General features: G+C 39.7%; 2 protein-coding genes across 5 annotated transcripts in view; both read left to right on the forward strand.

Moving 5' to 3' along the window:
* Positions 1-14810, forward strand: part of LOC117477428 (nck-associated protein 5-like) — a 126255-nt gene extending 111445 nt beyond the window's left edge. For all 4 annotated transcript variants that reach the window (XM_034124085.1, XM_034124086.1, XM_034124087.1 and 1 more), the window contains 5 exons: positions 2413-2682; positions 5350-5465; positions 5602-5722; positions 5826-5995; positions 12793-14810. In XM_034124085.1, the coding sequence (XP_033979976.1) occupies positions 2413-2682; positions 5350-5465; positions 5602-5722; positions 5826-5995; positions 12793-13068 (953 nt within the window). In that variant the 3' untranslated portion in view covers positions 13069-14810. The remainder of the gene's footprint in view (positions 1-2412; positions 2683-5349; positions 5466-5601; positions 5723-5825; positions 5996-12792) is intronic.
* Positions 14811-15821: 1011 nt separating this feature from the next.
* LOC117477407 (ly6/PLAUR domain-containing protein 1-like) lies at positions 15822-24863 on the forward strand. The gene is made up of 4 exons (XM_034124066.1): positions 15822-16057; positions 18436-18570; positions 22694-22950; positions 23762-24863. Exons 1-3 carry the CDS (start codon positions 16009-16011, stop codon positions 22924-22926), a joined length of 417 nt encoding a protein of 138 aa, XP_033979957.1. The 5' UTR covers positions 15822-16008; the 3' UTR covers positions 22927-22950; positions 23762-24863.
* Positions 24864-27688: the final 2825 nt, after the last annotated feature.

Raw genomic sequence — 27688 nt, forward strand, 5'->3', positions numbered from 1 at the left:
TCCAATCATTTGTGAGATGGGATGATGATTGTCATTATTGCAAACGTGCTTTGTATGTTTGCCGGTGTGCAGAGAGTGTGATCGTTGTTTACTGGAGTGCAGCGCGTCTGTCACTCAGACGGATATTTGAGAAATTGTCTCAGTGATCCATCTCAAAGTAATGATTTTACTTCTGCATATGATGAATATGCTGAATTGGATCGATTGATAGATCCTTTATTCATCCCAAATTGGGAATTTATTTTGTGACGGCAGCAATGTGTTCAGGCAACAGCAAATGTATACATATCTACAGTAGAAAATACATATACCACAAAGAATACACAATCAAAAAAGAATGTTCGATGTACCAAGCAGCAGAAATGTAGACATGAAATATATAACATATACATAGGATAGTATATAAATGAAATTGTGCATAATTGAGATTATCTGCAGCGGATTGCTATTTAAGAACTCCTGATTCTATTAAAAAGGGCATTCTTTTATAAATGATATCATGCAGCACAGTTTCCAAAGTAGTACTTATTGTGCTTATTGCACCGCCTTTTATCATATTCTGCCAGCTAAGCACTAAGCCTCCATAAAGTGAATATTTCATGAAGGTGTCAGCTGTGGCTGCTCATTGCTCCTCAGCGCTGCTTTCATGTCATGTATCTATAAAGTACAGCGGCAAGACAAACACATCAATCATGTAAACAGTTTACACATAGTTTACGATGCAAGCAGCTCCAGCTAAATCCAAGTTCTGAATGTGGACACACTGGTCAGTAATTGTATATTAGCGCCACATCCCCTGGAGGCATTATATTTACTTGTAAAGAAGGAATGAATAACATTTTGATGTGCCCATAGCACCGACCCTAATATTTCTGGGAGGGTTTAAAGACACAGTAGGTCAATACCAATGAATCAGCACTTGTTTCACTGGATGATGATGCTTCTGGCTTTCAAACTCACTTTCTAGCCTTGACTCTGTTTCCGAAAACACACAGGGCGACCACGATATGATACAAAAGTGTTGTTCGTAAACAAAAGAAAAAGGGTATTGTTGCAGGACCGAGGATTCTTTAGTTAGGTAATAAGTGTCAATTGTTATCGCATTTTTATCTGATTTCTGACGCAGAAATCTCTCCTAGATAAGATTACGGTTGTTAGTGATGACTCAACACAATGTGGAGGTATCAACAATTCGCTGGAGGCGGTGTACAGAAGTGATAGGGAGCTCATGAGAAAATATATTTTGTCCAGTTGTTGTTGCCTCTGGGTAGAATTACTGTGGACCATGTTGGTTATAGGGGGGGGGGGGGGGTGAACTGCCAGGCTTGGCATTCAATTATGCAGCTGTGCAATCTATGGCTCCCTCCAGCTTTCTCACTCCCACAAATGTGTGTTTTCTCTGCTTGTACCTCAGCTACATCATGAACTTTGGAGGATGTTATACTTTTTGCAGCAACTGTCCTCAAGTGACTCACAGCAGATACATGTAACAAGCCATCTGTCCAATGAATGTGCAGATCCAGGACTCATTTCCACAAGATCTCCACTCGCAGGGGGGGGTTGAATGTCAGGGGCAAGTCAGATATAAACTTAAAGTACACAAGAACATTGACTGCTCAAAGTTTTCTCTCTGAAAGACAACTTTTATATTCCCTCGTTTTTGATTTTATCGACAATTCTTGGCATTAAGACAAGAATGCGTTTGTTACTTTAGTGCATTACGGCACCCAGAGACATAAGAGAACATGGATCAATAGTTTGAGCTTCAGACCCAGATGCAAATGTGATCCCTCTTGCAAGCTTTTCTGAAAGTCAACTGTAATGCCCAATAGTATTGAAAGAGAATGAGAGAAAGAAAATATGTTTTGTGAGACAGAATTGAGAGCTGCAGAAGATCTACAGTGGAAAGATAACTCGCGGGGATCTTTTATTTTGAACAAAGATGAATCATTACAAAATTCTATCTCAGCAAAAATGTGCAAAGTACAAATAATTAGCAGATGCAACTGTTGGCTGTTCACACTCACAAGGACCTGGTCCATCTGTTCAGTCAAGACTCTGCAAACTGTGGCTTCCAAACCACCATCTGTTGCTACTTGCTGTCATTTCTCCTGATTAAAACCCAGCATGCAATTTGCTCGGCATCGCTGGCACATAATAGTGTCTGATTAGAACTTGTGAAGCCACCATTACTGCGATCCTAATTATGCCAATTAAATATTACTATATCAAATAAAAATGTTCTCTTTTTTTCTCCTTCTTTCTACCGGCCACATGTTACTGAACCCGCTGCAGATGCCCTCTTTACTCACAATCCTTTCCGTTGCATGTGAAGCCCTCCTTTCTTCTCCTTTTGTTGTTGCTCCCGTGCTTCTCCCAGGCATCACACTCCTCTCCCTGTCCCCTTTTTAGGCTCCAGCTGTCAGATGAGGACCCTGGACAGCGGGATCGGTACCTTCCCCCTCCCCAAATCTGAATCCAGCCCCGGAGCGATGACCTCCGGCTCCTCTGACCTGGATCTGGACCCTCCCTCTCCTCACCCAGACCCCTCACATCCTGAAGTGTCTTCCCTCCCAAACCCCCGCCTGCATGCCCCCACCAGCATGGGTCACTCCCTGTCCGAGCCCAGTGTGATCATCGCAGCGGACCCCCAGAGCCGCCTGCCCAAATTAGCATCTTCAGGTGAGTGGAGAAGAAGAAGTGTAAATGACTTTATATTTATTCCCTAATATTTCTGGGAGGGTTTAAAGCTCCCCAATTATACTGTTTTTCATCAATATCTTACAGGTCTCAGATATATACAGAACATGTCTCTGAAGTGTTTGGCTGACACACCAAACAGATCATTGCAGCATCCCATAATCCCCTCTGTTTCAGCCCTGTTTCAAAAGTGCTGATTCTGTGTCTGTAGCTTTAAATGCTAATGAGCTGCTGCTGGCCACGCCCCTCTGAGAAGTGATTGGTTAAAAAAACCACAATGGTGCTCTAAGAGGAGATTCAGGTGATAAGGTGGGGGGGGTTACCTTGGTTGCTGATTGGCTAATGGTTACTCAAGCCAAAAAAACGTTATGACATCACAAAGTGGCCAAAATCTGATCAGCTCATTTTCAGACAGGTTTTTATATAAATGGATTAGGACAAAAAGAGAGAGAATCTTTGTTCCTGAAACTTTCAGAATCTCTTTCCACAGAGGGGACACATGTTGATGTAGAAGAGACATGAAAAAGTGGATTTTGCATAATAGGTGACCTTTAAAGACACGGTGAATCAATATCAATGAATCAGCACTTGTTTATTTGAACATTTATTAAAACAAGTTCCTTGACAGTGAGTCTCACACAACATGGTACAGATACAATATCATACCGTTATATACAAATACATATATATAATATAATCAAAAAGTACAATATACAATAGTAATTATCAACAAAGCATCAGAAATATATAGTCCAATTTGAGGCTTACAATATATTCACTTTGCCAAATACCTAACAACAGGTGACCATTTCTCTAAATACACTTCCATCTTGAGTTGTAGTTTTTGCTGTTACATTTTCCATACAGTTTACAACCTTAAGTCTTTGTGTCCATTGGTGAATCAGCACTTGTTTCACTGGATGATGATGCTCCTGGCTTTCAAACTCACTTTCTAGCCTTTACTCTGTTTTTGAAAACACACAGGGCTCCAAGCGACCACAACATGATACCAAAGTGTTGTTCTTAAACCAAAAAGAAAGTATTGTTGCAGCATTCTGCAGCACGGACCGAGGATTCATTAGTTAGGTAATAAGTGTCAATTGTTATCGCATTTTTATCTGATTTCTGACGCAGAAATCTCTCCTAGATAAGGTTACGGTTGTTAGTGATGACACCTCCTCTTTGACACCTCCTCATTGCATAAAGCCCATTTCACAATGTGGAGGTATCAACAATCAATGCTTTCCTTTTTATATCTGATTCTCTCACTCAGGCAGAGAGGAAAATCAATTGAAATGCTTGGCTGTAAAAGCGACTATTATCATGCTAGACGGCAAAGTACCAAGCCTTGAAAGCCTCATACTGCTTGTTTTACCTCTCAGACGTGAATGTCACTGAACTCTGTGTTGACACATTTCCCTCAAGGGCGCCAGACAAGAGGAATCTGTTCGCTTTATTAGACTCTGATCAAAATGAGAGTCTTTTAATTTAAAGTAAATGCTTCTACGCTGCCAGCTGAGATGACAAAGGACTCTGTGTCCTTTTTAGAAACCCGGAGTCTTCCTCGCCCGAGGACAACTAACAGATGAGATCAGATAAGCATGTCAACACAGCCATAGATCATAAAGCGTACATAGCCAAATAAACACATCTAGATGCATAGATTAACTACATAACAGTTGGCAAATCCGAAAAGAAATAATACAATAATAATATTACAAATAAAAGAATGGATACATTATTAATACTCAGGTATACATTAATGATCTTACTTAACCCACCTTTCCTCAAGGATATGGATTTGGATTGTCTCCATTACATAGATTTCATTAACTAGGTTATTCCATTGTGAAGTTATTATCTTTTAGCCAATTCCTTAGTCATTTGTTTGATGATCGCTATTCTGATTACAAGAAATAGGTAGAGGCAGCAATGTGCGTCTCAACTGTGGGACAAGTTGATTAAAAGAGCTCTTTATCCAATGCTTCACCCCTCTATTTTCTATCATTTTTAGAACCACCAAAAGCGAATACAGACAGATTTAGTATTGGCCAGAAGCTGGCTGTTATTGTATCGCAGCTGAATGTTAAAAGAGACAATTAAATTGGCGTGGGGTCGAGACAGCAGTGGGCGGGTTATAATAAGGCAGCGCTTTGTCATTGGGCGGCTGAAAGCTGTTATATCTGGGCTGCCAGGAGTCATGGCGACGGACAATCGCATGATGGACACCTATTATGCAAAATCCACTTTGTCATGTCTTTTAAACATAAACATGTGTCCCCTCTGTGTAAAGACATTCTGGAAGTTTCAGGAAAAAAGATTCACTCACTTTTTGTCATGTGAGACATGTTTTGTATATTTCTGAGACCTATAATATATTGATGAAAAACAGAATGATAGGGGACCTTTAATGTTTGATGGCTTGGATGTAGAGCAGTTCCATCATATGTGCACTACAAAAGGATGCACAGGCTGGTGTTTGCTTGAGTGGATGTTCTCACCGTGTGTTTTTCTCAGTCTGCTAAAGGGAAGATTCTCACGTTGGAAGAATTCAAATGATGAACATGGTCACATGGTGTGTGCAAATGCATTATCTCTCTGTTATTCACTGCACGCTTCATGCCTGGTGTCTCTTTTGTCGACTTACAGATGCAATAAGGGCAAAGAGGTTGAGCCTCTGTGCTCCCCTGAGTAACATCTCCACAGAGGACAAAGAGAAGGGACCGGAGAGGAAGATGAAGGCCAAGGAGCATGACATGGCCGCTGTAAGTTGTTTACAAGTAAATAAAAACACTTCCAAAAGTCTGTTATTTGGCAGCAATTGGCTGGGAAAAGAACTGCACAAAGCTGCAATGAAATAACTAGTTGTTGTCTGTATCTTAAACTGTTCTTTTCGAACAGGAGAGAGCCCTTCAGGTGTGCACGTACTCGGGGAGCAGCAGCGACACGGAGACTGAACCGGAGGAAACAGGAAGACCCCCGCAGAGGACCCTGATCCTCAGATCCAAGAAGAGTGACTCAGGTGTGATGAAGTCGCTAAACGAATCATTTTCCATTCATCAGTAAAATAGACATTTCTTTGAGATCCTTTCTTCTTGATTGATAACATCTTCCTCCATCCACAGTGGACCAGAATGAGGAGACCCTGAAGAGGAGCAGTGTGGAGAAACCCTTATCCATCATGGACTTCTACCAACATGACATGTATTCACACCTGGAGAAGGACACACGGAGGATTTCCCAGTACGCCTTGCTGCATAAGGAGTCCTCCCTGGAAGCCGGCGACAGACTAAGTGTGAGTATTACAACTCATAAAAGCAGCATTTTATTGGTCATTATATATGACATCAAAGAAGGTAGTAATATCTTTAGAGGCACATTCAGATATTTAAGTTTACTCTAAGGAAGAGGCAATATATTCAAATGTTCTCCTTTTTTACTCTTACTCGTTGTTTTGCTTCACATTTAAAGGAGATTGTTCTAGAATAAATCCATTTCCTCATTTCATGGATCCCACAGGAGGCAGTTTAAAGTCACGTTACAGTATGAGCACAATGTGAGGTGTTAGCACTCAATGAGAGTCTTTCGAGGATACAGAAAGACACGCATATGTTTTCTTACCTACAGCAGAGACATAAGGATGAAGGCATTTCATTTTTAGTTTGTCAGATGGAGTCACAATGAGTTTACCTTCGCAACACCTCCCGAGGCACGGACAAACTCTTTGCTACCGTTGGAATTGTTTACAGATTTTCATAGAAAAAGTGGCCTAATTGCTTTCGATCGCTCGCCCTCTCGTGTCAGCGGGTATTTGCCTATTAGTATTTAACGCTGCTGAATGACAAATGAGGATCAGAGACCATGAAATGGCCTCCAGCCCGGCATGGCTCTATGGGAGAGGCAAACTCTGCTCTCACACACACACCCTGACACCAAAATCCATACTCTGAAAAAAACATCTGACTCAAGTTCAAAACAATACTGTGTGAGGTTTATAATGACCTTTGGCGTCTTTCTGTGCAACACAGTCTCACGGCATTTCGTGTTATAGTCACGAAATTAATCTATTGATTCGTGTTCACCAACACGATTTCGCCATTTTAAAAGCAATGTAAATAATAACAAATTAGAAGGAAAAACAGATTTAAAAAAAATACAGTTTTCAGTATTCTGACACAGAACGATTTTAGAAGCAATGTATTTCTATTGGTGTATGTTTCGACACGAAAAAAAGGGGGAAATGGTGTTGGTGAACACGAATCAATAGATTAAATGTCGTGACTATAACACGAAATGCCGTGAGACTGGGCTGTTCTGTAACATCACGATTGGATCCATGACCGTAAAAGTATTTAACGCCTATAATTATGCAGAATTTGTAGGTGGAAGGTAAAATATGCACACTGCTCCAGCTTTCATTAGCACCATTAGTTAAAACTGTTAAGGGTCTGAATGGCAGCAGTGTGTGTAAAATGCTTATGTTTCACCATTTTCTGTAACACAATGACATATGGCTGGATTTAGTGAGTACACCACTGCTCAAATGCCCTTGACTTCACTTTGTGACCTTCCCACGCAGGTATTGTAGTATGAGTCTTACTTTAACAAAAGCAAAGTTGAGCGCTCCCACTTGATCCGATAGAGATTTTTTAGATTCTGATCCGAGGTCCCGGCGGGGGGGCAGTGAACGGAACAGAACGTTCGATGCGCTTCTCCATTAGCTGACAGGCAAGAGACAACACACACCCGACAGAGCTGTGTTTGTCTCAGCCTCCAAACCTGTCCCGCATTTAATTGGATGCCAAAAGCTTCATTTGTGGGCAGTCGTGGAGCCTGTAGTGCTCAGAAGGGCTGAACCAAAGCTGAGAGGTCAATGGTTCAACTCCCAAAACAACCTGGCGTCACGAGGAGAAAATAACAGCACGCACAACACTTGATCTGTCTCTTAGTTTAAAGAACACTGTTCATTCCTGCACACAACCTGCATCTGAGAGACTCAAGTTTTCAATATCAACCCTAAACCCTAAAATAACTTAGATACAGCCCATAGTTGTTTGATAGACCGCTGTTTTGGAGAATCACTGTACTCCAAAACAGTATGAGGTATTTATACTGGAAGGTAGCTCGTACTTGACCAGCTACAACCCTATAATATCACATTTGTACAGTATATGAACGAATTATCATGAAACTACATGCAAATAAATGCCTCTCCCACAAAAATAAATGAATATTTTTTGCATACTTTATAAGTGTGACAGTAATATAATTAATCGCTACCCCTTTTCTGTAAGACACAAGAAAACGTTGTCATGTTGCCGTTGTTCAGCATGGAAACATTCATTAGCTAACAATGACATTATTGTTCTATTAATATAAAGGGTCAGGTACTCTTTAAAACAGCTGCTAGTTATGGGTACTTTTTACTGAAGTACATTTTGAAGCCCATACTTTTTACTTTTGAAGACGTTTAGTCAGTACTTCTACTTTTACCAGAGTATTTTTAAACACGAGTATGTGTACTTCTACTTGAGTGAAGGATGTGTGTACTTTTGCCCTCTCTGAATATGATGGATCACTGCAGCTGAACCTATTTCCCCTGCATTATTCCTTTGAAAAAGACCCTCCACGTGCGTGTCCTCACCCCCTCACCCCTTGCATATGGTTTCCTTTTGTCCCCGGCTCGGCACCTTTTGACTGGTTCCGACGTTTTCATCGGTGGCAGTTTGGGGAAGTTTGGTGTAGGGGGGGGCGGTGTCAGAGCCCGGTGATTTAGGCCCCTTTAATAACCTTTCACAAACACTCAGGAGAGTGATGTAAAGCTCAGCGGCTCCCATCAGAGCCCTCACAGCCCACACTGGCCTCCCATTCATCATCCTGACAGCACCTGACAGCCCTGCTAACGGCGGCCCACCCCCCTCTCCCCCCGTCCACCGACTCTCTTCCTCCCGTGTGTCTCTCCTCATCTCCCTTTTCAGCTTCTCTATTTCTTACTCTTTTTATTGTCATTTCTGTGAAAATTCAGACATACTACATACACCCGCATACATCCTCAAATGTGTGCAGACTAGTTAGTCAAAGGCAACTTCATGGTCAATCTTTCCACAATCCCGAATACAAAACAAATATATATAAAAATATGTATATACCTATACAGTACACAATCAACAGACACATGTATACATATGCACACATTAAGACATAAATAAACAACAATCAATATATACAAAATAACAGTCGCTTCAATAGTTACTGCATATAAGATACATGTCTCCATGGGTGACAATCATCTCACTTGAAATATGATATCTGTGTATATCTCAGCTTACATACCAATTACTTAAAGCACAGAGAGAAAATTCATACAAATAATAAGTGGCCTCATTACAGTGAGAAACATCAAATAGGAAGGAAATAAAAAAAAATATATATATATAGTAATAATAACAAATAAAAAGGGGGTGCCATATACATAGAATTCTCTATTTCTGACTCCAATATCTTCTCCTCAGTTCTTTGCTTTTGAACTTTTCCTGTCTGCGTGATGAGAAAGAAACAAGACATTAGAACTTTGCGTCAAAAGTTAGGGAGATTTCCTGGATTTGATTTGGCTTGATTCCGAAATCATCTCCCCGAGCGTGGAACAGCATGATTACATGGCCAAGGAACAGGAAACGTTTCGGCTGACTTGTCATTTGTAATAAGGCCAAACTATATCATCGTACAAATAAATACAACAGCAGGAGTATGCTCCTGTCAGATTGATAGCTTTGCTCGGGGGGGGCATGACACTGGAGTCAGACGGTAACCAGAAATAGAAAACCTGCTATCAAATTATTCGGACAGTGTTGGTGGCGAAGACGATATAGAATCTGAGCAGAGAACATCGTCTCCAATTTAAAATAATACAGAACTCTCCTTCGTGTACACAATGTCACATTCTCATGAGCAATGTGACCTTCCTCAACTTAACACATGTTGCCTCGAGTACACGCAAAACATATTCATAGCCTTATAAAGGAAGGAAAGATCATTTACGTAATAATAATACATTTCATTTATATAGCACACTTTAAAAACAACGTCATGTCAAGGTGCTTCACAATGCTATAAGGAGAAAATAATCAAACAAATAGAATACAAAGTTATCTAAGGAGCATATTGAGTCAAATATGGTCATATGAAAAAAGGTTAAGAGCCTAAAAGGTTAGGATGAAAAATACGTGGACAGAAAGTAGGACTTTGGTGGATTATTATTATTATTTAGCATTAATTCTATAATTGAGTGTGCTCACTTAGTACTCATGGGAATCTATAGGAAGAGGTGGACTCCACCATAACCTATACAAAATAGAGAGGTTGTTTTCTTGTGAAGAGAATGAATGGCAGACCATGAATAGTTACCAAGAAATGGGATTTGATTTGATGTGAAATCTCACGCTATAACCTTAAAGCAGAGGAGGTGAGGAGGGAAGAAGTACCTGTGGCAATGAGAACAATGTCTCGCTAAAGTCACAATAAAAAGATCCTTTTGTTGAAAGCAGGTCTACTGAATTGGAGTTTAGACAGCCCATTACTGACATGTGATGCAGAACCAATTGCTGATTCGGCCCCTCGAGTTTTCAAGTCTCAGTTATGTGTGCAGACATCAGTTTGGTTTCACCCGCAGGTGCTTCAGATACCTGCTTCGATCCGCCGCTAAATTGTGTTCCTCCAAAAATCCAATCCAATCAGCGATAAGACAGCCGCTCGCTCTCTTGTTTCCGACCAGAACGAGATATAAAGGGGGGGGGTCTGACGGAGAAACACCTGAAGACTGTAACGCAGCTGATCCCTATCCTGTCACACACTCTTTCCTTCCCAGAGGCCAACATTTTCATGGACTAACTTCACATAGTGTGTGGGAGTTAAGTCCATTTAAATCTGCGTTCAGCTCCTTCATTTGAGCTCAACCTCCGCACCTGAACACATTTGTTTATAGCGTTCCACCTTCGGGCACACGTATCTTTTCCTTTTGATATTGTCTTGTTTACAAATTCATTGCTGGGAAATTCAAAGGTTTTATTGTCATCAAGCTACAGTGTAGAAATGGCAATGAAATTCTTCTGAGCTGAGCTCCTCCCACAATGCAACATATATAATAAAATACAAAAATTCAAAATAAAAAATAGTGCAAAAAGTCTATATACATGTAAATAGAATATGATTTGTACAAGAACAGAGAAAGGTCACATCGGGGTTATTCCTGCATCAAAAAACAGTATTTTCTTTTATATAAATTCATAAAAATCACTCCTCATAGTACTTACCACATGGATTTACTCGTCTTTTACAAAATAATACCAGGATTACAGTTTATTTATTAGTTTTAAAAAAGGCTCTTTTTCTACTGTCCTCTCATACTTTCACCTCATTCATTTCTTCTTTTTATTTTAAATATATGTATTGAATTTTGACAGGGTAACACAATCAAGAAGGAGCATGAGACCAATATGTAACCCCTTGTTTTCCACTTTGCACAAACACAGAACACATTCTCCACATATGCAATAAAATCATTTAAAAAAAAGAATTACTGGAAGAAATCCCTAAAATCCAAAGACAGCACAACAGAATATACAGATGTGTACACAACAATTACATAAAGGCTTGTTAGACATTGTAAACTATATGGAAATATGCCTCGAAATCTCCGTCCATTCTAGTCCGTAGAGACCACATCGGAGATAAAAGATTTCTTGCAGATTCCATTACCAAGATGTAGACATGTAACCCTCCTTCACGGCATCTTAATGTGTGTGTACTCTGTTTTTCTTGTGTGGAACATTGTTGGGTTGGGGTCAGAGGAGAAAACACCTTGCGGTAACACTCTAAATGGTCCCGGTGTGGAGCGTCTCCAGAGGTTACCTGGACCCTCCAGCTATCCCTCTGTTCACTTACCTCTGCAAAATGTAGACAACTGCTCTTCCAGGGGGGGGGGGGGACTGCTAAAGCAAAACTATCCAGAGATTTAGTTCCATGGGTTTTGATGCTGATTGCTACGGTAACTACCTCCCTAAAGTGCGTTCAAACACTATCCAGTAGAGAACTTAAATGGTTGGCACATCATAAACAACGGACTATTTTTAGCTTTATGTGTTGTTATGTGTTCCTCTGTAGACTGTTTGACCCCGCAGGTCGTTAGCAATGATACGCCATTGGGTCATGTGACAATGGATGTAAGCATAAAGTACAAAAGAAGCAGATGGTTGCACTTTGGTTGTTGAGTGTAATCACTGCAGAGTTGCCCGAAGGCGCGTGTCCTTGAAAGGAGAACGAGACGCAGTGATAAGATAATACCGTTCTTCAATACCTTCGGAACCACAGATGGCAAAAGTACACACATCCTTTAAGTAGAAGTACAGATACTCCTGTTTAAAATACTCTGGTAAAAGTAGAAGTACTGATACTCCTGTTTAAAATACTCTGGTAAAAGTAGAAGTACTGACTAAACTTCTTTACTTAAGTAAAAGTAAAGAAGTATGGGCTTTGAAATGTACTTAAGTAAAAAGTACCCATAACTAGCAGCTGTTTTAAAGAGTACCTGACCTCCCTGAAAAATAAGTAGTGGATTACTGATACCAGAAAAATGTACTCAAGTACAGTAAGGAAGTATTTGTACTCCACTACTTCCCACCTCTGCTCTCTAATGATTGGTGCATTCAGGACCAAACAGCTCCCACTAATTGAAGCAGTGTTAACAGATAGCAGATTGACACGCAGCATTTCCCCTGAGTAACACATTCCAGACTACGCTAATCCATAAAGTAGACTGCCACAAGCTGTACAAGAGGAATAACACATCATGCGACGCAGTCAAATTTAACGGGGGAGAGGGGGGGGGAGGCCCAGATGCCCACGGATGAACGCCTGCCAACAGCCCAGACCTACATTTAGTTCACGAGCGTGATCAAAATCTCAATTTACACGCTCTGTTATTGCTCTGCGACAACACTGCTAACTAGAGGGTTTACACGGTGCTTTGTGAGGCTGACTCTTTTGTGATATGTGCGTAAACTAAATATATGTGATGTTCCTTTTCTCTCTCTGCAGAAAGACATTTCCATGGAGAAAATGTCCGTCGGTACGCAGCCGGACTCTCTGGATCTCTCTTTGGAGTCCCTGAACAAACTGAACGGCAGCTTAGGCCTCCGCAGGGAGGGCTGCCAGGCCGACGGGGGGAAGAGCGGGGGGGACGGCTGCAAGCTGGAAGAGCCCTCCTCCTCCAGCTTCTCCAGTAGGCCGGGGGGGGATCCAGTGGGCTCCCTGAGCGACTCGCTCTACGACAGCTTCTCCTCCTGCACCAGCCAGGGCTCCAACGAGGTGTAGGGCCCCCCAGGAGGAAGATTATTCTCATCGAGACCCCTCCTCTAACACCTCAAGGTTTCTTCTGAGTGGTAGATATTGTGGGAAACTGAAAAATGTCACTCGTCACCAGTTTCAATATCAGGATACATGTATTTATTATCCTCTCAAGAATGGAAGTACTCATCACATACAGAGCATTTTTTTACAACTAGAACAGTGTCCTTGAAATGCTTACAAGAGAGGGAGGTAAAAAGTCCCAAGATGGAGGGTTCAAAGCAGATGTTTTGTTCAGATTACCGAAGACGCACGTCAAAAATGATCATACTTGTCATATGTTGGGCCTTTCTTATCATGTGCTACTCTGATATTGGAAGAGTTCATTCCCAACAGAAACCTTTAGGCAGCCATTTTGATTTGGCTTCACCTTTCTGGATCTGGTCTTCAAGTTTGACTTATTCATGGGGAAAGACTGGACTTCAGCCCTGTCCTCTCTACAACACAAAGCACTTGATGAACCTCTAAGCAAACACCGAACCAGGACTTTAAATACGTGGTGGACTGGAGAGCAATACAAAACGTCGTGTCATCGCAATGTGTTTTCTTCTTATCATTGCACTGTAACAAATACTGTACAAAGTTAGTAAGGAGAGTCAAGACAGTTGCTGTGATTGCATTCCTGTTTGCTAGGAAACTACATTCAAACCTTTTTATTTTTTGCTGCTAAACGTGGAATCACAAACGATAACCTTGGTTTCTTTTTCTTCTGTGATGCAATACTTTTTACATTTTTACATTTTTATTTTTAAAGGTAAAAACCCGTTGCCAATGTTGTCTTTGCGTGTTATTTTGAGCATCAAATGACATGGACATCTTCAGTTTTAGCAGCAGTATGTAATCGTGTTAACTTAAGCAAAAAGAATATTATGTTTTCCTTGTGGCATATTTCCAAAAAGAGAAGATTTTTCAATTTGTGACACTTTGAGGTAAAGCAAAGAGTCATTGTGGGTAGCTCAGGGAAAATACGGACTAATGTAGATTGTAAGAAACTACAAAACCACTCAGTAATATTCTGCTTTTTTAGATTTTAGAATCCACACCGCTTAGTTTATACACCTGAACTCGCCAAACCTCAGTTTTCCTTTCATAGCTGTACATTACGTTGTATATAAAAATGACTATAAGTTAATATCAGAATGGGCATTGCTGATTGATATATGCAAATAAGGAAAAAAAAAGATGTACATTATTGCCAATCATTCAAGGTTTCTAAGTCTACTGTTTGTATCTTTTTCTTTAGGGGTTCTTGTTTAAAGCAAAATCTTTATTTTGATCGATAAGAGCTTATACTAAAATATTTTATCACTTTATTTTCAAGACATATTTGAACTTTTAGGTGAAGTTATGCCAAATTTCTCTCTGGAATTTGACCAGCTGGTGCTAATCAACAGAGCCGACTGTGTGTTTCAATTTTTCTATGAAACTGTTAATATTGTATGAAGAGACTTGTGTATTTTTCTAGATGTCCAGTATTTATACCCACATTTTGTACTGTCAGACTGTAGTGTGAGTGTCATGCTTCACCTCTCTCCTTAAATGTTCCTTTGTAAAGAGAAATGGTTACCAGCAGTGTTACTTTGGTAATTATTATTAATGTTATTATTATTATTATTACTACTGTGTGCAATTCTGTCTGTTACAGCAGACTTTAATGCTATATTTTATGTAACTATTTCCTAAATAAATATGAGAAACTATTTCAAACTGAGCTGCAAGCTGTGTGTATTTTCATTATCAGGTGATTCACTCAGTGTGAGCCAGAGTGTGAGCCGGAGTGCAGCCCTGAGCCCTGTATTCCTGCGCCGCTGCGGAGGGATTTATAACCATTAGTCCCTTGATGGGTAATTAGGTGCGTATTTACGCTATTAGTTTACGCACGCTCGGATGATTCCTCTTCTGTCTGCTTCAGTAATAGGCTCAATATGTTGCATTGATCACAAAACAAACAGCAATAGAACATATGCACATATTTAGTTTATTATTTCATTGTAGCTTTGACGTTAGGGGATGACGTAAGGGGGAAATCAAATGCTCCCTACAAGTAAAGTGGTCTTTAATAGAGTTTAGATGCGGACTAAAACCAACATAAATAATGTTTTAATATTATTTTGAAATCTTAGGCTTAAGTCAGTTGTTGCCAACATTGAAATATAATTAAAAAAAAACATATAGCAGTCCATATCTGAATAATGGGAATTCCAAATAAAACAATTAAAAAGGCAACAAAAAAGTGACGTAAATCGTACTTAATAATATATACTTTATATATACACTATTATTTTTGTTATTTAAGATTAATATACTTAAACTCTTGATCAAATGTTACAAACTGTTACAACATCACTGTGTTAACTTAAAGCATTATAGCAAAAAAGGACCATAACTCCAAATTCATTGTATAAGAAAATGTATAAATAGATAAAGGTCACTGACACTCATAATGCAGTTATATTTACATTTAGGATACATTAAATAATAAGGTATTGTAAGGAATAGAGGTGGTTGATATGAATTCACTGAACTTTTCATTCCTCTCCAACAGACACATCACAGAATTATCATTTAAATGTAACTTTTAAATGCCAAATGTGTGTAAACTCACTGCGTGTGGATAAGCTTTGATCGCCATCTCTCTGTCCTCAGTGCATGAAGAAAAGTGAGAGAGATATGAAAATGCCAATGCTCCCATCATCACGTGGTTTCGCGTTATGATCCGTGCGCTCTGGGTTTGTCTCCCGTTGAGGAGAGACTCTCCACACTTTGCGAAGCTTCCTCACCCCAGCCAGCAGAGAGGATGAACGGATTGGAGTCTGGTGTTCCTCCGCGGCGGATCGTCCTCCATGCCTCCGTCTGAACGAGGTCCTTTGGTCTGATGTTTCCCCTCCGATCCTCATTTCGGAGAGAATGCTTCTTCTCATTTTTGCGACTTTATTTGGAGTCCTTCTCAACGCAGGTAGGTGCATGTTGGAGACACTGCGGACACGTTTGGAGTCGTTGTGTCCGTTTATATGTATTAACACGTGCTGAGATTGTACTAAAGAGATACTTCCTTTCGATTCGTGCGCAAGAAACCATTATTCAAAGAAACCTGATTATTTACTGCATCGAAACATTATAATTTAAACTGTTTAATCTCGCGATATATGTTTGGACGTGGTTCATTTTAGAAAACAGCTTTTTGGAAACTAATTTCTTCTGCGTATGTGCGTAAAAATAGTCTTCCAAATCCGCATACAATTTTCACATTTACTGCCTGACTTTGAATAGTTTTGAGGAAACTCAAGGAACTAAGATTCTTTTTGGTGCTGGGGGGGTGGGGGAGATTATCAGTTACCCATTGGCCTATTTTCAATTGTTCTGATACTTGGTTTGAATGAGTGGTTTAATTTATGCCAGCAAATATTGCGAGAATGCTGCCTTTTTTGTGCCATTTTTGGAATAGGTGGTGCTCATATGAGGACACATGCTGTCCTTTACTATCCTTTTATTTATGACATCATGTTGTGACTAAACTGATTATTGTGACTATAATATATTGGTTTTGCACCCTCATTATGCAGATTGTGTATATCATTTCTGTTGTGGAAAAAGCAAGTAGATTAAGAGTTCTGATGGACCTGATAAACTTGATTCTCCCCTCCACTATGATAGATATTCCCCTAAAAAGAAGTTAGTTGTTTTCACAATCTCCTCCCAAGTGATGGATGGAGTTGCTTGGTTTAAAGTAATTATCCTGGGGTTGTGATGTTATATGTGGACCTTTTATTAGATGCGTTTGATGGTGCTGTCGGCGTTGAGATTAATGTTTGGTGCCATTTCAATAATTACTCTACTAATATATATGTCAGTGGGGACGGATAGCCTGTGGGAGATATTGGAAGAGGGAAAGGGCAGACTGGACTTGGAAGTTTTTGATTGAATGCCTCCGTATATCTTTTAGAAATTGTTTTATTTTCAGATTCTGTTAAAAATACCATTAACATTCACCATTATGTGTAGTGCAGTGTACATATATCACGCTTAATGCACAGCACTCATATTGTCTGCAGAAAATGATCCTAAGACATTCATCATTTATAGCTTGTATACCATTTTAAAGTATAACAGAAACTCAGATTGGCTATTCTAAGCAGCTCTAAAAGTAACAGATGAAATGTGGGAAAGCTGCGAGGATCTCTGTATATTATCTTTATGAGAAAATGCAGTGACACTCACATTTTACTACCTCAGGGGATGAGATTTCACACGGGCAATCTTTACACCAGCGGAGCGCATCAAATCGTTCTTACTGACGGCTGGTATTGTAAATAGAGCTTTATCACCTATAAAAATCCCCGCGTTGAAAGGGAAGTTAAAGGAGCCTCTGCTGATGTGTTTTTCTTGTAAGAGCTTTACCTCACCTCAATGTGTGAATCCATAACCTCTCTGTTGACTCTCAGGAGACAGCCAATAAAACTAGATTAGACCCGGAGAAGGACTTGCTTATGTGCTTTCTCTAAAGTAACAAAACCTCGGCACTGCCCTTGTGCTAGCAGGCGTAATGTCACAGAAGATAGAGAAGATGACATTGCACTCTCATGGAGCGCCATTAGTCTTGTTTGAAGGTGTAACATTATCGAATAACACAGCTCTCTCCCAAAGGCATATCTATAAGAGCCTTGGCTGCTTGACTCGAAGAGAACATAAAGAGGAAAAACAAATGTCCAAATTGGGTTCACACAATGTGCCGAGTGAGAATACTGTGTGTCAGTATGAACTCACAAGATACAGGACAAAAGTACTGTATCCTGTCATGAAAGGCAATCATTGAGAGAATAAGGAATAGGTGACATTGACCTCTGGAGTAGTGGCACCTTTTAATATACTTAATTCCCTAAAAATAGTGAATTATTTTTACGTATCACAACCCTGATTTCAATGGATCATATTTTGGGAAATACTCTAATTCGCTTCCTTGCTGAAAGTCATATGAGAACATGGATCTACCACGCCAATTAGCCTAGCTTAGCTTAGCACAAAGACTGGAAACAGCTAGCCTGGCTCGGTCCGAATGAGACAAAATCCACTTCTCAACACTTGCTAGCAGTTTCTTCCTGATTTCAGTCTTTGTGCTAAGCTAACTAGCTGCTGGCTGTAGCTTTACCAAACAGAAGAGCGGTATTGACCTTCAAATCTCTGCAACACAGCAAATATGCCAAGCTATTCCTTTAATCAAAATGCTATAGCTACTCTATCTAAGATTTTATAGCATATATTTGTCAGCTGTCATCCATCAGAAAACCTCCATTTTGTCTGCTATGTCACAATTGCTCAAACATTTTCCACTTCCAGGAGATGCCCTTCAGATCCAGTGCTACCAATGTGAGGAGATGAAGCAAAATGACTGCTCCACGCCGGAGTACATCGTCAACTGCACCGTCAACGTTCAGGACATGTGCCAGAAGGAGGTGTTGGTCAAACCCGATGGTAAGGGAAAGACTACTTCATATTCCTTTATGGGATCCAGGAGAGAGTCGTCTAACATTGATATTCAAAGATGTAAGAAAATTAGACATCTCAAATAGAAATAAAATAGCAGTAAAAAAGTTAAAAATATACATGTGGAAATACAAGTTTACAGTAACAAAATATAAAGCAAGATATTATATATATTAATTGTGCAAGGAATGGATTATTAAATATAAGAAAGGTGAACGTCTGGGAACTGGAGAGAAAGCACTCAGAAGCTAAACGACATCTGAGCATTACGTTTATTCCTTTGCTATTCACATGAGGGTACTCGCTCGCTTGTGTTGATGTGCAACAGGGCAGCTATTAACATCAATTCAGAATCTTTACCCAGGATGAGCTGAGATGCAAAAAAAATGTAGAATGTTTCCTTTTAGACTGAAATCAAGTCATCCACACAGCTTACATAAACGGCAAAATCAGCTGTGATGTTTTTTAAACCTGTTGGCGTTTTGAAATGTCAAAAACAAATACTCCCCACCAATGATACCCAATGATCCCCTCTCCCCCCCCACCTTTCAATCCCCACAAGTCTGGCTATCTGACCCCCAGTAGACGCTGGCTAGAATCCCCTGTGGTTTTCAGAGTAATGGACATTGTTATCTGTTATTTTGTTCCTTTGCTCAGCCACAAAGATGGAGACGAGAGCATTGATTGATCTGTGGATGGACTCGAAAAAGCACAGTCCTGCATACAAAACATCACAGAGTTACTCATCACTTTTACCATGATGCTTTTTAAACTAACACAAAGATAGGCTGTCCATTGTTGGTGATCATTTCGATATGAAACCTCTCTGTGTTTTTGTGTCGCTCTAAAACCCAGACGAGCAGTATCTCAGTGGACCACTTTATCCGCCTCATTTGTCAAAGTTGAGAGATTTTCCTTCAGCTGCTACCAGCACAACATTAGATTAGTTTTGCACTGTGTCACAGAAAATTAAATGCTTCAGCCCTTGGCGCTAACTTTTGGGAATTTGGATGGTGTCCTTTTTTTTTAAACACAAGAGAAGAAATATAAGTAGGGGAGAGTGGGGTAAGATGAGCCAGTTATTACTTGAACCTAAAAGATAGTTATTCATTCTATCAAGATACTTTATTTAGCTACACAAGACCAGTTAACCTTAACTGAGCTACTGAATCATGTGATCTATTGCACACCCTACCTGCTAAACCCTTCTCTCTCTCGCTGTTCGGTACAGGAGTGTTGTTGTTTCTACCATGTTTAAAACAAAAAAACAAATCAATTGTGTAAAACTACATGGAAATAACATTTATACTACAGAGACTTAACTTAAAGGGGATGGCTCATCTTACTCCACTCTCCCCTAATGGATATAAGGATAATGTACATGAATTTGAATAAAAGGGGCCCTCTCCTGCTGATGTTCAGGTGTATATCAGTATGTAGTGTCTCTACTTTAAAGAGTCCTCTCCTGCTGATGTTCAGGTGTATATCAGTATGTAGTGTCTCTACTTTAAAGAGTCCTCTCCTGCTGATGTTCAGGTGTATATCAGTATTTAGTGTCTCTACTTTAAAGAGTCCTCTCCTGCTGATGTTCAGGTGTATATCAGTATGTAGTGTCTCTACTTTAAAGAGTCCTCTCCTGCTGATGTTCAGGTGTATATCAGTATGTAGTGTCTCTACTTTAAAGAGTCCTCTCCTGCTGATGTTCAGGTGTATATCAGTATGTAGTGTCTCTACTTTAAAGAGTCCTCTCCTGCTGATGTTCAGGTGTATATCAGTATGTAGTGTCTCTACTTTAAAGAGTCCTCTCCTGCTGATGTTCAGGTGTATATCAGTATGTAGTGTCTCTACTTTAAAGAGTCCTCTCCTGCTGATGTTCAGGTGTATATCAGTATGTAGTGTCTCTACTTTAAAGAGTCCTCTCCTGCTGATGTTCAGGTGTATATCAGTATGTAGTGTCTCTACTTTGAAGAGTCCTCTCCTGCTGATGTTCAGGTGTATATCAGTATGTAGTGTCTCTACTTTAAAGAGTCCTCTCCTGCTGATGTTCAGGTGTATATCAGTATGTAGTGTCTCTACTTTAAAGAGTCCTCTCCTGCTGATGTTCAGGTGTATATCAGTATGTAGTGTCTCTACTTTGAAGAGTCCTCTCCTGCTGATGTTCAGGTGTATATCAGTATGTAGTGTCTCTACTTTAAAGAGTCCTCTCCTGCTGATGTTCAGGTGTATATCAGTATGTAGTGTCTCTACTTTAAAGAGTCCTCTCCTGCTGATGTCCAGGTGTATATCAGTATGTAGTGTCTCTACTTTAAAGAGAGAACTTTTCTAGTCCAATATGGGGAAACAACAGATAAATACAACAATAAGAACAACACATAAATGATAAAATACCTCCTAAAACACATAAGAAATAACACCAATATATCCCAGATGGAGATATTTTTCAATGCCTTTTCGATGCCTTCAAGGCATCTATTGCACGTCTGTCCGTCCTGGGAGAGGGATCCCTCCTCTGTTGCTCTCCCTGAGGTTTCTCCCATGTTCCCCTTTAAACTGTGGGGTTTCTTTGGAAGTTTTTCCTTGTACGATGTGAGGGTCGGACAGAGGGTGTCGTATTGTCATACTGATATTCTGTACAAACTGTGAAGTCCACTGAGACAAATGTAACATTTGTGATATTGGGCTATATAAATAAACATGGATTGATTGATTGATTGAGAAACATCACTTGATAAGGGAGTTGGTGGCACTGGAGTGCAATAAAAAGTTACAACAGACTATAAGTTTTCTTCTTCATACAAGCATACAAATTGTTGTAACATATACTGACAAACATCAGTTAATAATAGCAGACAGGAAGTCAATAGCTCCAGCCCTGCAGTGCAATAACACGCATTGCAAACTCTTATAGGCTAACTCTTCAATCTAAGCAATATAAATACAGCAACAGGGGTACATCACGTTGGTACATGTTGTAATACCTCACAGCTTGAGGACTGGACAGTGACTGCTTTATTTGGAGACACTTAACCCTCCTGTCGTGTTCGTTTCCCCCCCGTAACTTTGGTGTCTGTTTTAACTGCTGTTTGAACCATTAATATAACTCTGCTCCATAGCTTCTCTTTGGATAACTGTACATTATACATTTATTTTTAATGTAATATTCCATTCCCTACACTCTTAATGTAAATAATATCCGGCTTTATATTGTGTCTAAAGCCCTTCAATGGTGTTTTATTGTCAGAGTTTATTGATTTGTAATCTTCACGGCCTACTGTATATTCTTCTTTTTAATGCTGCTGTAATTCTATTTTGAGACGTTTAAATTCTAGCATTGTTTATTTCTACTCTTTAATTTCTACTTATGTGCAATGCCTTGTTTTTTTATGCTGCTGCAACGCAAACATTTCCCAAATTGGGATCAATAAAGTACCTACTTATCTTATCTTAATCATCACCATACATAACATGTTTGAATTCAATATAAGTGGTGATCAGAGATGGCAAAAGTACACACATCCTTTACAGATACTCGTGTTTAAAAATACTCTGGTAAAAGTAGAAGTACTGACTAAACGTAAGTAAATAATGTCATTGTTAGCTAATGAATGCTTCCATGCTGAACAACGGCAACATGACAACGTTTTCATTGGTCCCTCTTCTTTAGAGAAGACCAGGAAATGATGGATACACGGATCGTGTTCAAATCAATAGGCACGCAATGACTCTAAATAATAATGATCACGCCACCAAACACACATTCAAACTAAAGGAACCAGCCTGCTTGGAAAATGTAAGAAGTAGAAAGTACAGGTATTAAAAATGTAAGAAGTAGAAAGTACAGGTATTAAAAATGTAAGAAGTAGAAAGTACAGGTTAAAAATGTAAGAAGTAGAAAGTACAGGTTAAAAATGTAAGAAGTAAAAGTAAAAAGTCGTCAGAGAAGTAAGTAGTGGAGTAAAGTACTGATACCAGAAAAATGTATTTAAGGCTTTCATAAGGCCTTGAATAATTCAAATGTAAAACACATTGTTTGTGATGAAAGTAGTAAATTGGTCCAATTTGACCCGAACACGACAGGAGGGTAAAATATCCCCTTTTTTCTGTCTTGCAGGAATACATTATCGTAAGTCGTGCGCCTCCTCGGGGGCGTGCCTCATCTCCTCCTCTGGGTACCAGCAGTTCTGCACCGGCAGGGTGAACTCCGTGTGCATCTCCTGCTGCAACACCCCCCTCTGCAACGGGCCCCGGAGGAAGCGCCCCACCCCCTCAGCGGCGACGTCCAATCGGCCTTCTCTCGTCCTCTTCCTCACCTTCCTCCTGCTGCCGCTCCTCCCTGTGACGTAGACTGAGGAGGAGCTCTGCTCTACAGTTTGTTTACTTCAGTTCAAAACTATAGCAAAGAAAGTTAGTTTTCTGTCCAGTTGGAAGTTGATTCTACGTTGTCGTGTTAACAGAGGTCATTTAAGGATTCAAAGGATCTGTTCACGACATTCATTAGCGACAGTATAATAATAGAGCTTTATTTGTATGGCACTTTTTAAAGTGACTACATGGCACACATCACAAATGTAAACAGAACATGAAATTCACTTCAGGTCACAAGGAGGTAAAATAGGTATGATAATAACAGTAAAATACAATCTAATTAATTAATTAGGAATATTTTTAAATAATAAATAAGTAAATAAAACATTAATAAAACCAATATAATAATCATAATACATTAAATAAATAAGAAGAAGAATAAAGATTGATAGACACATTTAAAAGAGGATGTCGCTTATAAAACTATGAAATAAATCATATTAATAAAAACCTATACAATTAAATAAATAAATAAAACAATCTAAAAATAAATAAATATTAAAGGACTAATTTAAAGGGGATGTCGCTAATAAAACATCTAAAAACATGTGTCTTCAGCTGTTGTTTAAAAATGTCCTCTACAGTGTAGTGTTGCCACATATCATATAGTTAAAACATCATATGGAATTAAAAATAGTGCAAGAAGAAATAGTACCAGAGAAGTAAAAATAAATCATGTCGCCTTGCAAGGTTAGAGGTTTGGGCAACAGTAGAGTCAAATCAAACAGGAAGTCCTTGCAGCTTCAACTTATGCACTTCCTGTAGTAATGAACCTTCCACTGATGATCATTAATGCACATTTTGATTGTCTTAGATTCCCCTTGGAGCTGCGATCCCTGCTGTGAGGTCCTGAAGGAGCAGATTTGGACACTTTTGAATCGTCACGCCGTGGAGAGAAACTGTCGATGTGATCGATAAAACCCCGTGAGGAGGATGGCGCTTTGAAAACCTGGTGAGGCGAATTCATGTCGAGCTTTACTGAATCGTTTATCGCTGCTGTGGCCGGAGAAGGACCATCCAAATCTCAAATCGTTCCTGTTTGTGAAGTGGAGCGTGTTGTGAGGAAGCGCCTCCGGGGTTCTGGTTATTAGATGCTGTAAACTGGTATTGTGGAAAATGATATATTTAAGCTATATTTTGTGGGCTTCTGTTGGTTTTCTTCCTTGTTAATATCGTTGCTGTCATGATGAATCCGGCTTATATGAATTCTCCTGCTGCACATTCATGATCATATATGCATATTTCCACTGCCGAACATATTAACTCACTCAGAAATAGGAACAACTATGTTTTATTGATTTCAAAAAGGAATCTGTTGTCCACAAGGCTGATTAGATGATTTAATAATCCATATACTCCTTTGGGAAATTGAATATTAAACGGCCTGTGAGTTAAACTCTCACTAGAGAAATGCTTCAGGGCGATATCACTCATATTTCCCTTTAAGTTAATATTTCTTAGTACTTCAAATATTACAAATATGCCCATCATAGCTTGCATGTTAAAGCTGTAGACCAAATATTCACATTATACACCATGAAAACAAATTTGGCTTAATGTATGGATTCTATTCCCATGGCAACATGTGTTATACTTCAGTCTTAATTATAAATGTTTTGTTCTGAAGTTTGATTTGATTATGTGTACAGTATTATATTTATATGTACAGAATGTGCTGTAAACAAAAACAACGCAGACGTTCTCCAACTGTATTTGAATGCAACATTATTAATGGTCAAGAAACCGAGGGAAAGCCTTGGTGTACATTCATAAATATAATAAGACTTATTTCTGTTCTGGAAACAGGGAAGATGGACCATGTGATAAATGTTCATGGCAGTTGTTGGCTGGTCTTCTGTGAAGAGTCATTCTGTATTCTGCTGAAATGTGATGGAAATAAATGTTGCAGAAAAAAAGTTGCGAAAGCTCTGATGTTTCCGGAAGAAATGAATGTAATTTAGTAGCTGATTAGACATTGAATCCATGTACATGTATTGTGAATTATTCAATTAGGCTTTACTCTCTATGTCATTTTCCACACATCTTTGCAATATGTTCTGCTGACTCAGGAAAACTCAAGGGGGGGAGGACTTTACCTGGGACTTTACCACCGCTGCTGGGGGTCCCTGGGAGCCAGTTTGAGCGTAAATGCCCCCCCTCCAACCTTCACACAGCCAGGCTAAGGACAGAGTTATTAAATGAGCTACACTTCAGTATGCTACCATCACTCATTACTCATCGATTGATTGTTTGTCTGCGTTTTCTAATGAGTTTTAGTTTTTTTCCCAACCTGCTCTTGCTATTATGTATGCATTATTGAGTAAAAGTCTTAGAATATATATCACACATTTTCTTACTCTTGTGCATTTCAATTATTAGCATATTGACACCGCCAGCCTGCGAAGATAAAAGCCTCACATGAAAAGGAAGATTAAGCTTTTGTCAGAATGAGCAGTGGATGCAGATTAGACATAATCCACTCTGTTATACACCCGTTTTTATAATCACTGTTTTTGTTTTGTGGTGGATTAGGGTAACATCCAGGTAATTCAGTAAAGATAAGATATGAGGAATGGCATGATATGCAGCTCTTTATCTACTAAACCAGGAGGGAAGCTGGAAATATTCGTAAAGAGCGAGAGAGAGTCCAGTTATGGCTATAATGTGTCAGCGTTAAGTGCCTTTCCAAGTAACCATTTTCCAATTATTTCCCTAACAATGCACCGCTGCATTGTTAGAGGCACAATGGAGCAGCGCCCACATAACATTTAACATGAACAATAACTTTGCAGACAGATAAGAAATATGTACACAGCCCACATGATCACACGGTGTTGGTGTTTTTAAACCTTGGTTGTGTCAAATTAAACTGTATTAGAAAGTGTCCTGCAGTGTGAGGGCGCCTGTATGACAGAGCATCAATACGAACACAGAGGAGGAGGAGGAGGAAGGACCGACGAAGGGGAAGTGCCGACTGCAGATCTCCTAGGATTAAGAAGCAGCAAAAACGGGAGATTATTAAAAATAATAAGGCCCACCTCTGCCTGCTAATGACGTGGCAGTGGAAAACACTCCAGTTGATGAGGGACCCCAACTCATACTTTGTTTACTGTGTAGGCCAAGTGTAATCCAAATGAAGGGAAATGATCTATAGGGCGGGATTTTGTTTTCCAGGGGACGTGATCTCCAGAGAGTTAATTATCCACAATTCAGCTGTAGACATTGTATAGTTATAATGAACCACAGCTAATCTATACTTTATTCCCATTAAATGTTAATCAAGAATCAAATCTATTAACCACAGCATCAATAGGCTTGTTTTTACTATTCTTTAAATGACATTTCCCATTAAACAGATTACATTCAATATGATATCGGCTTTAACAGTTATCCTAAATATGATGATGTAGCAGTGGACCTGATACAAGCTCCATCACCACACTTTATTTTCACTCCAATCCACTTTAGTGCGCTAACACAAATCTTCATTCCAGTAAGTAGCATAGCCCCCCCCCACACACACACACACACACTCCAAAATTAGAGCGGTGCAAAGGGGGAAATTCATTTGTGGCTGCGGGGAAGTTAACAGGCATAGTGTTAAATACATTGCACCAGGAACCAGAGAAATAAAAGAGAACTGGCTGGAAAATGGCTGTTAAACAATTCCATTACAGGAGGGATGTTTAAATGGTGGTGGTGGGTGGGGTTCGAAATATTGAGCCAGCGGAGGTGGGGTTGCATTGCTTGAACACATTGTGTGTTGCATGTTGTTACAGTTAGTGTTCTCTGGTTTGTCTTTGAAACGGGAGCACTGGTGCCCTCTAGTATTCAACACAGTGACACACAGGAGGATTAACAGAGGAAGAGACATGCATTTAACCTCTCTGATATCTCTTAATGTCATATATTACTTCTTTGTATCTCTCCCAGCAAAGATAAGGGGCTTGTAAATAAACCAATCTTATTGTGGCTGTACTGTATATTGTCTTAGAACAATTCTTCCAATCATTATAGTATTGCTCAGTTCAACCAAAAACAGAAGACTGAAGACTTGTGTTTTGTGCAAATCATTTCATTTTCTTTGAAAGCTTGTGGCAGACTTTGCTCCATGCTGTAGCAATGTGTTCCACCCAGTTCTAAATAGAGAGTTTCTGTCAAGTAACCTGGCTTCTTCGAGAGGACTGTTTCTATCAGCGGCCGCAGAGCCAAGGGCTTTCCGAGGAGAGTCTGCGATGAAGAGACTCTTGTATGAGTGATGAGTCTGCCTCAGGACGAAGGGCCAATGTTCTCAGGCCCTGGGATTGGTCTTAATGTGGTTTGGTGCTCTGAAGCCAGTATCAGGCCCTAAAGCATCCTTCTGCTCATACATCGTCTTTATCAGCAGGCCTCCATGCACTCATAGAGGGCGAGGACTGGCCTTTGATGGCACCTATCATATGTAGTCAATTACAATTCCTGCTCTTAATATTCTTTGTAATGCTATTGCTATTTCCAGTATTATATCTTGTCTTGTCTCTGAATGCAGTTGTTGAATGCTTTTCAATGCACTGCTGGAGTCAGATCATATTAACACCTTCTTCATACGACCTCCTTCTACCCAATTCAGAGCTAGACGAATAGCCAGAAGCTCCCCAGTATACACAGCCAGACCATCGCTAACTCTTTCGCTTTTCATAACCTCAGATTCTGGAATGATAAATGCTATCCCAACTTTATTATTGTCTCTTTTGGACGCGTC

The sequence above is a fragment of the Trematomus bernacchii genome, unplaced genomic scaffold, assembly GCF_902827165.1.
Source record: "Trematomus bernacchii unplaced genomic scaffold, fTreBer1.1, whole genome shotgun sequence".
Lineage (NCBI taxonomy): Eukaryota > Metazoa > Chordata > Actinopteri > Perciformes > Nototheniidae > Trematomus > Trematomus bernacchii.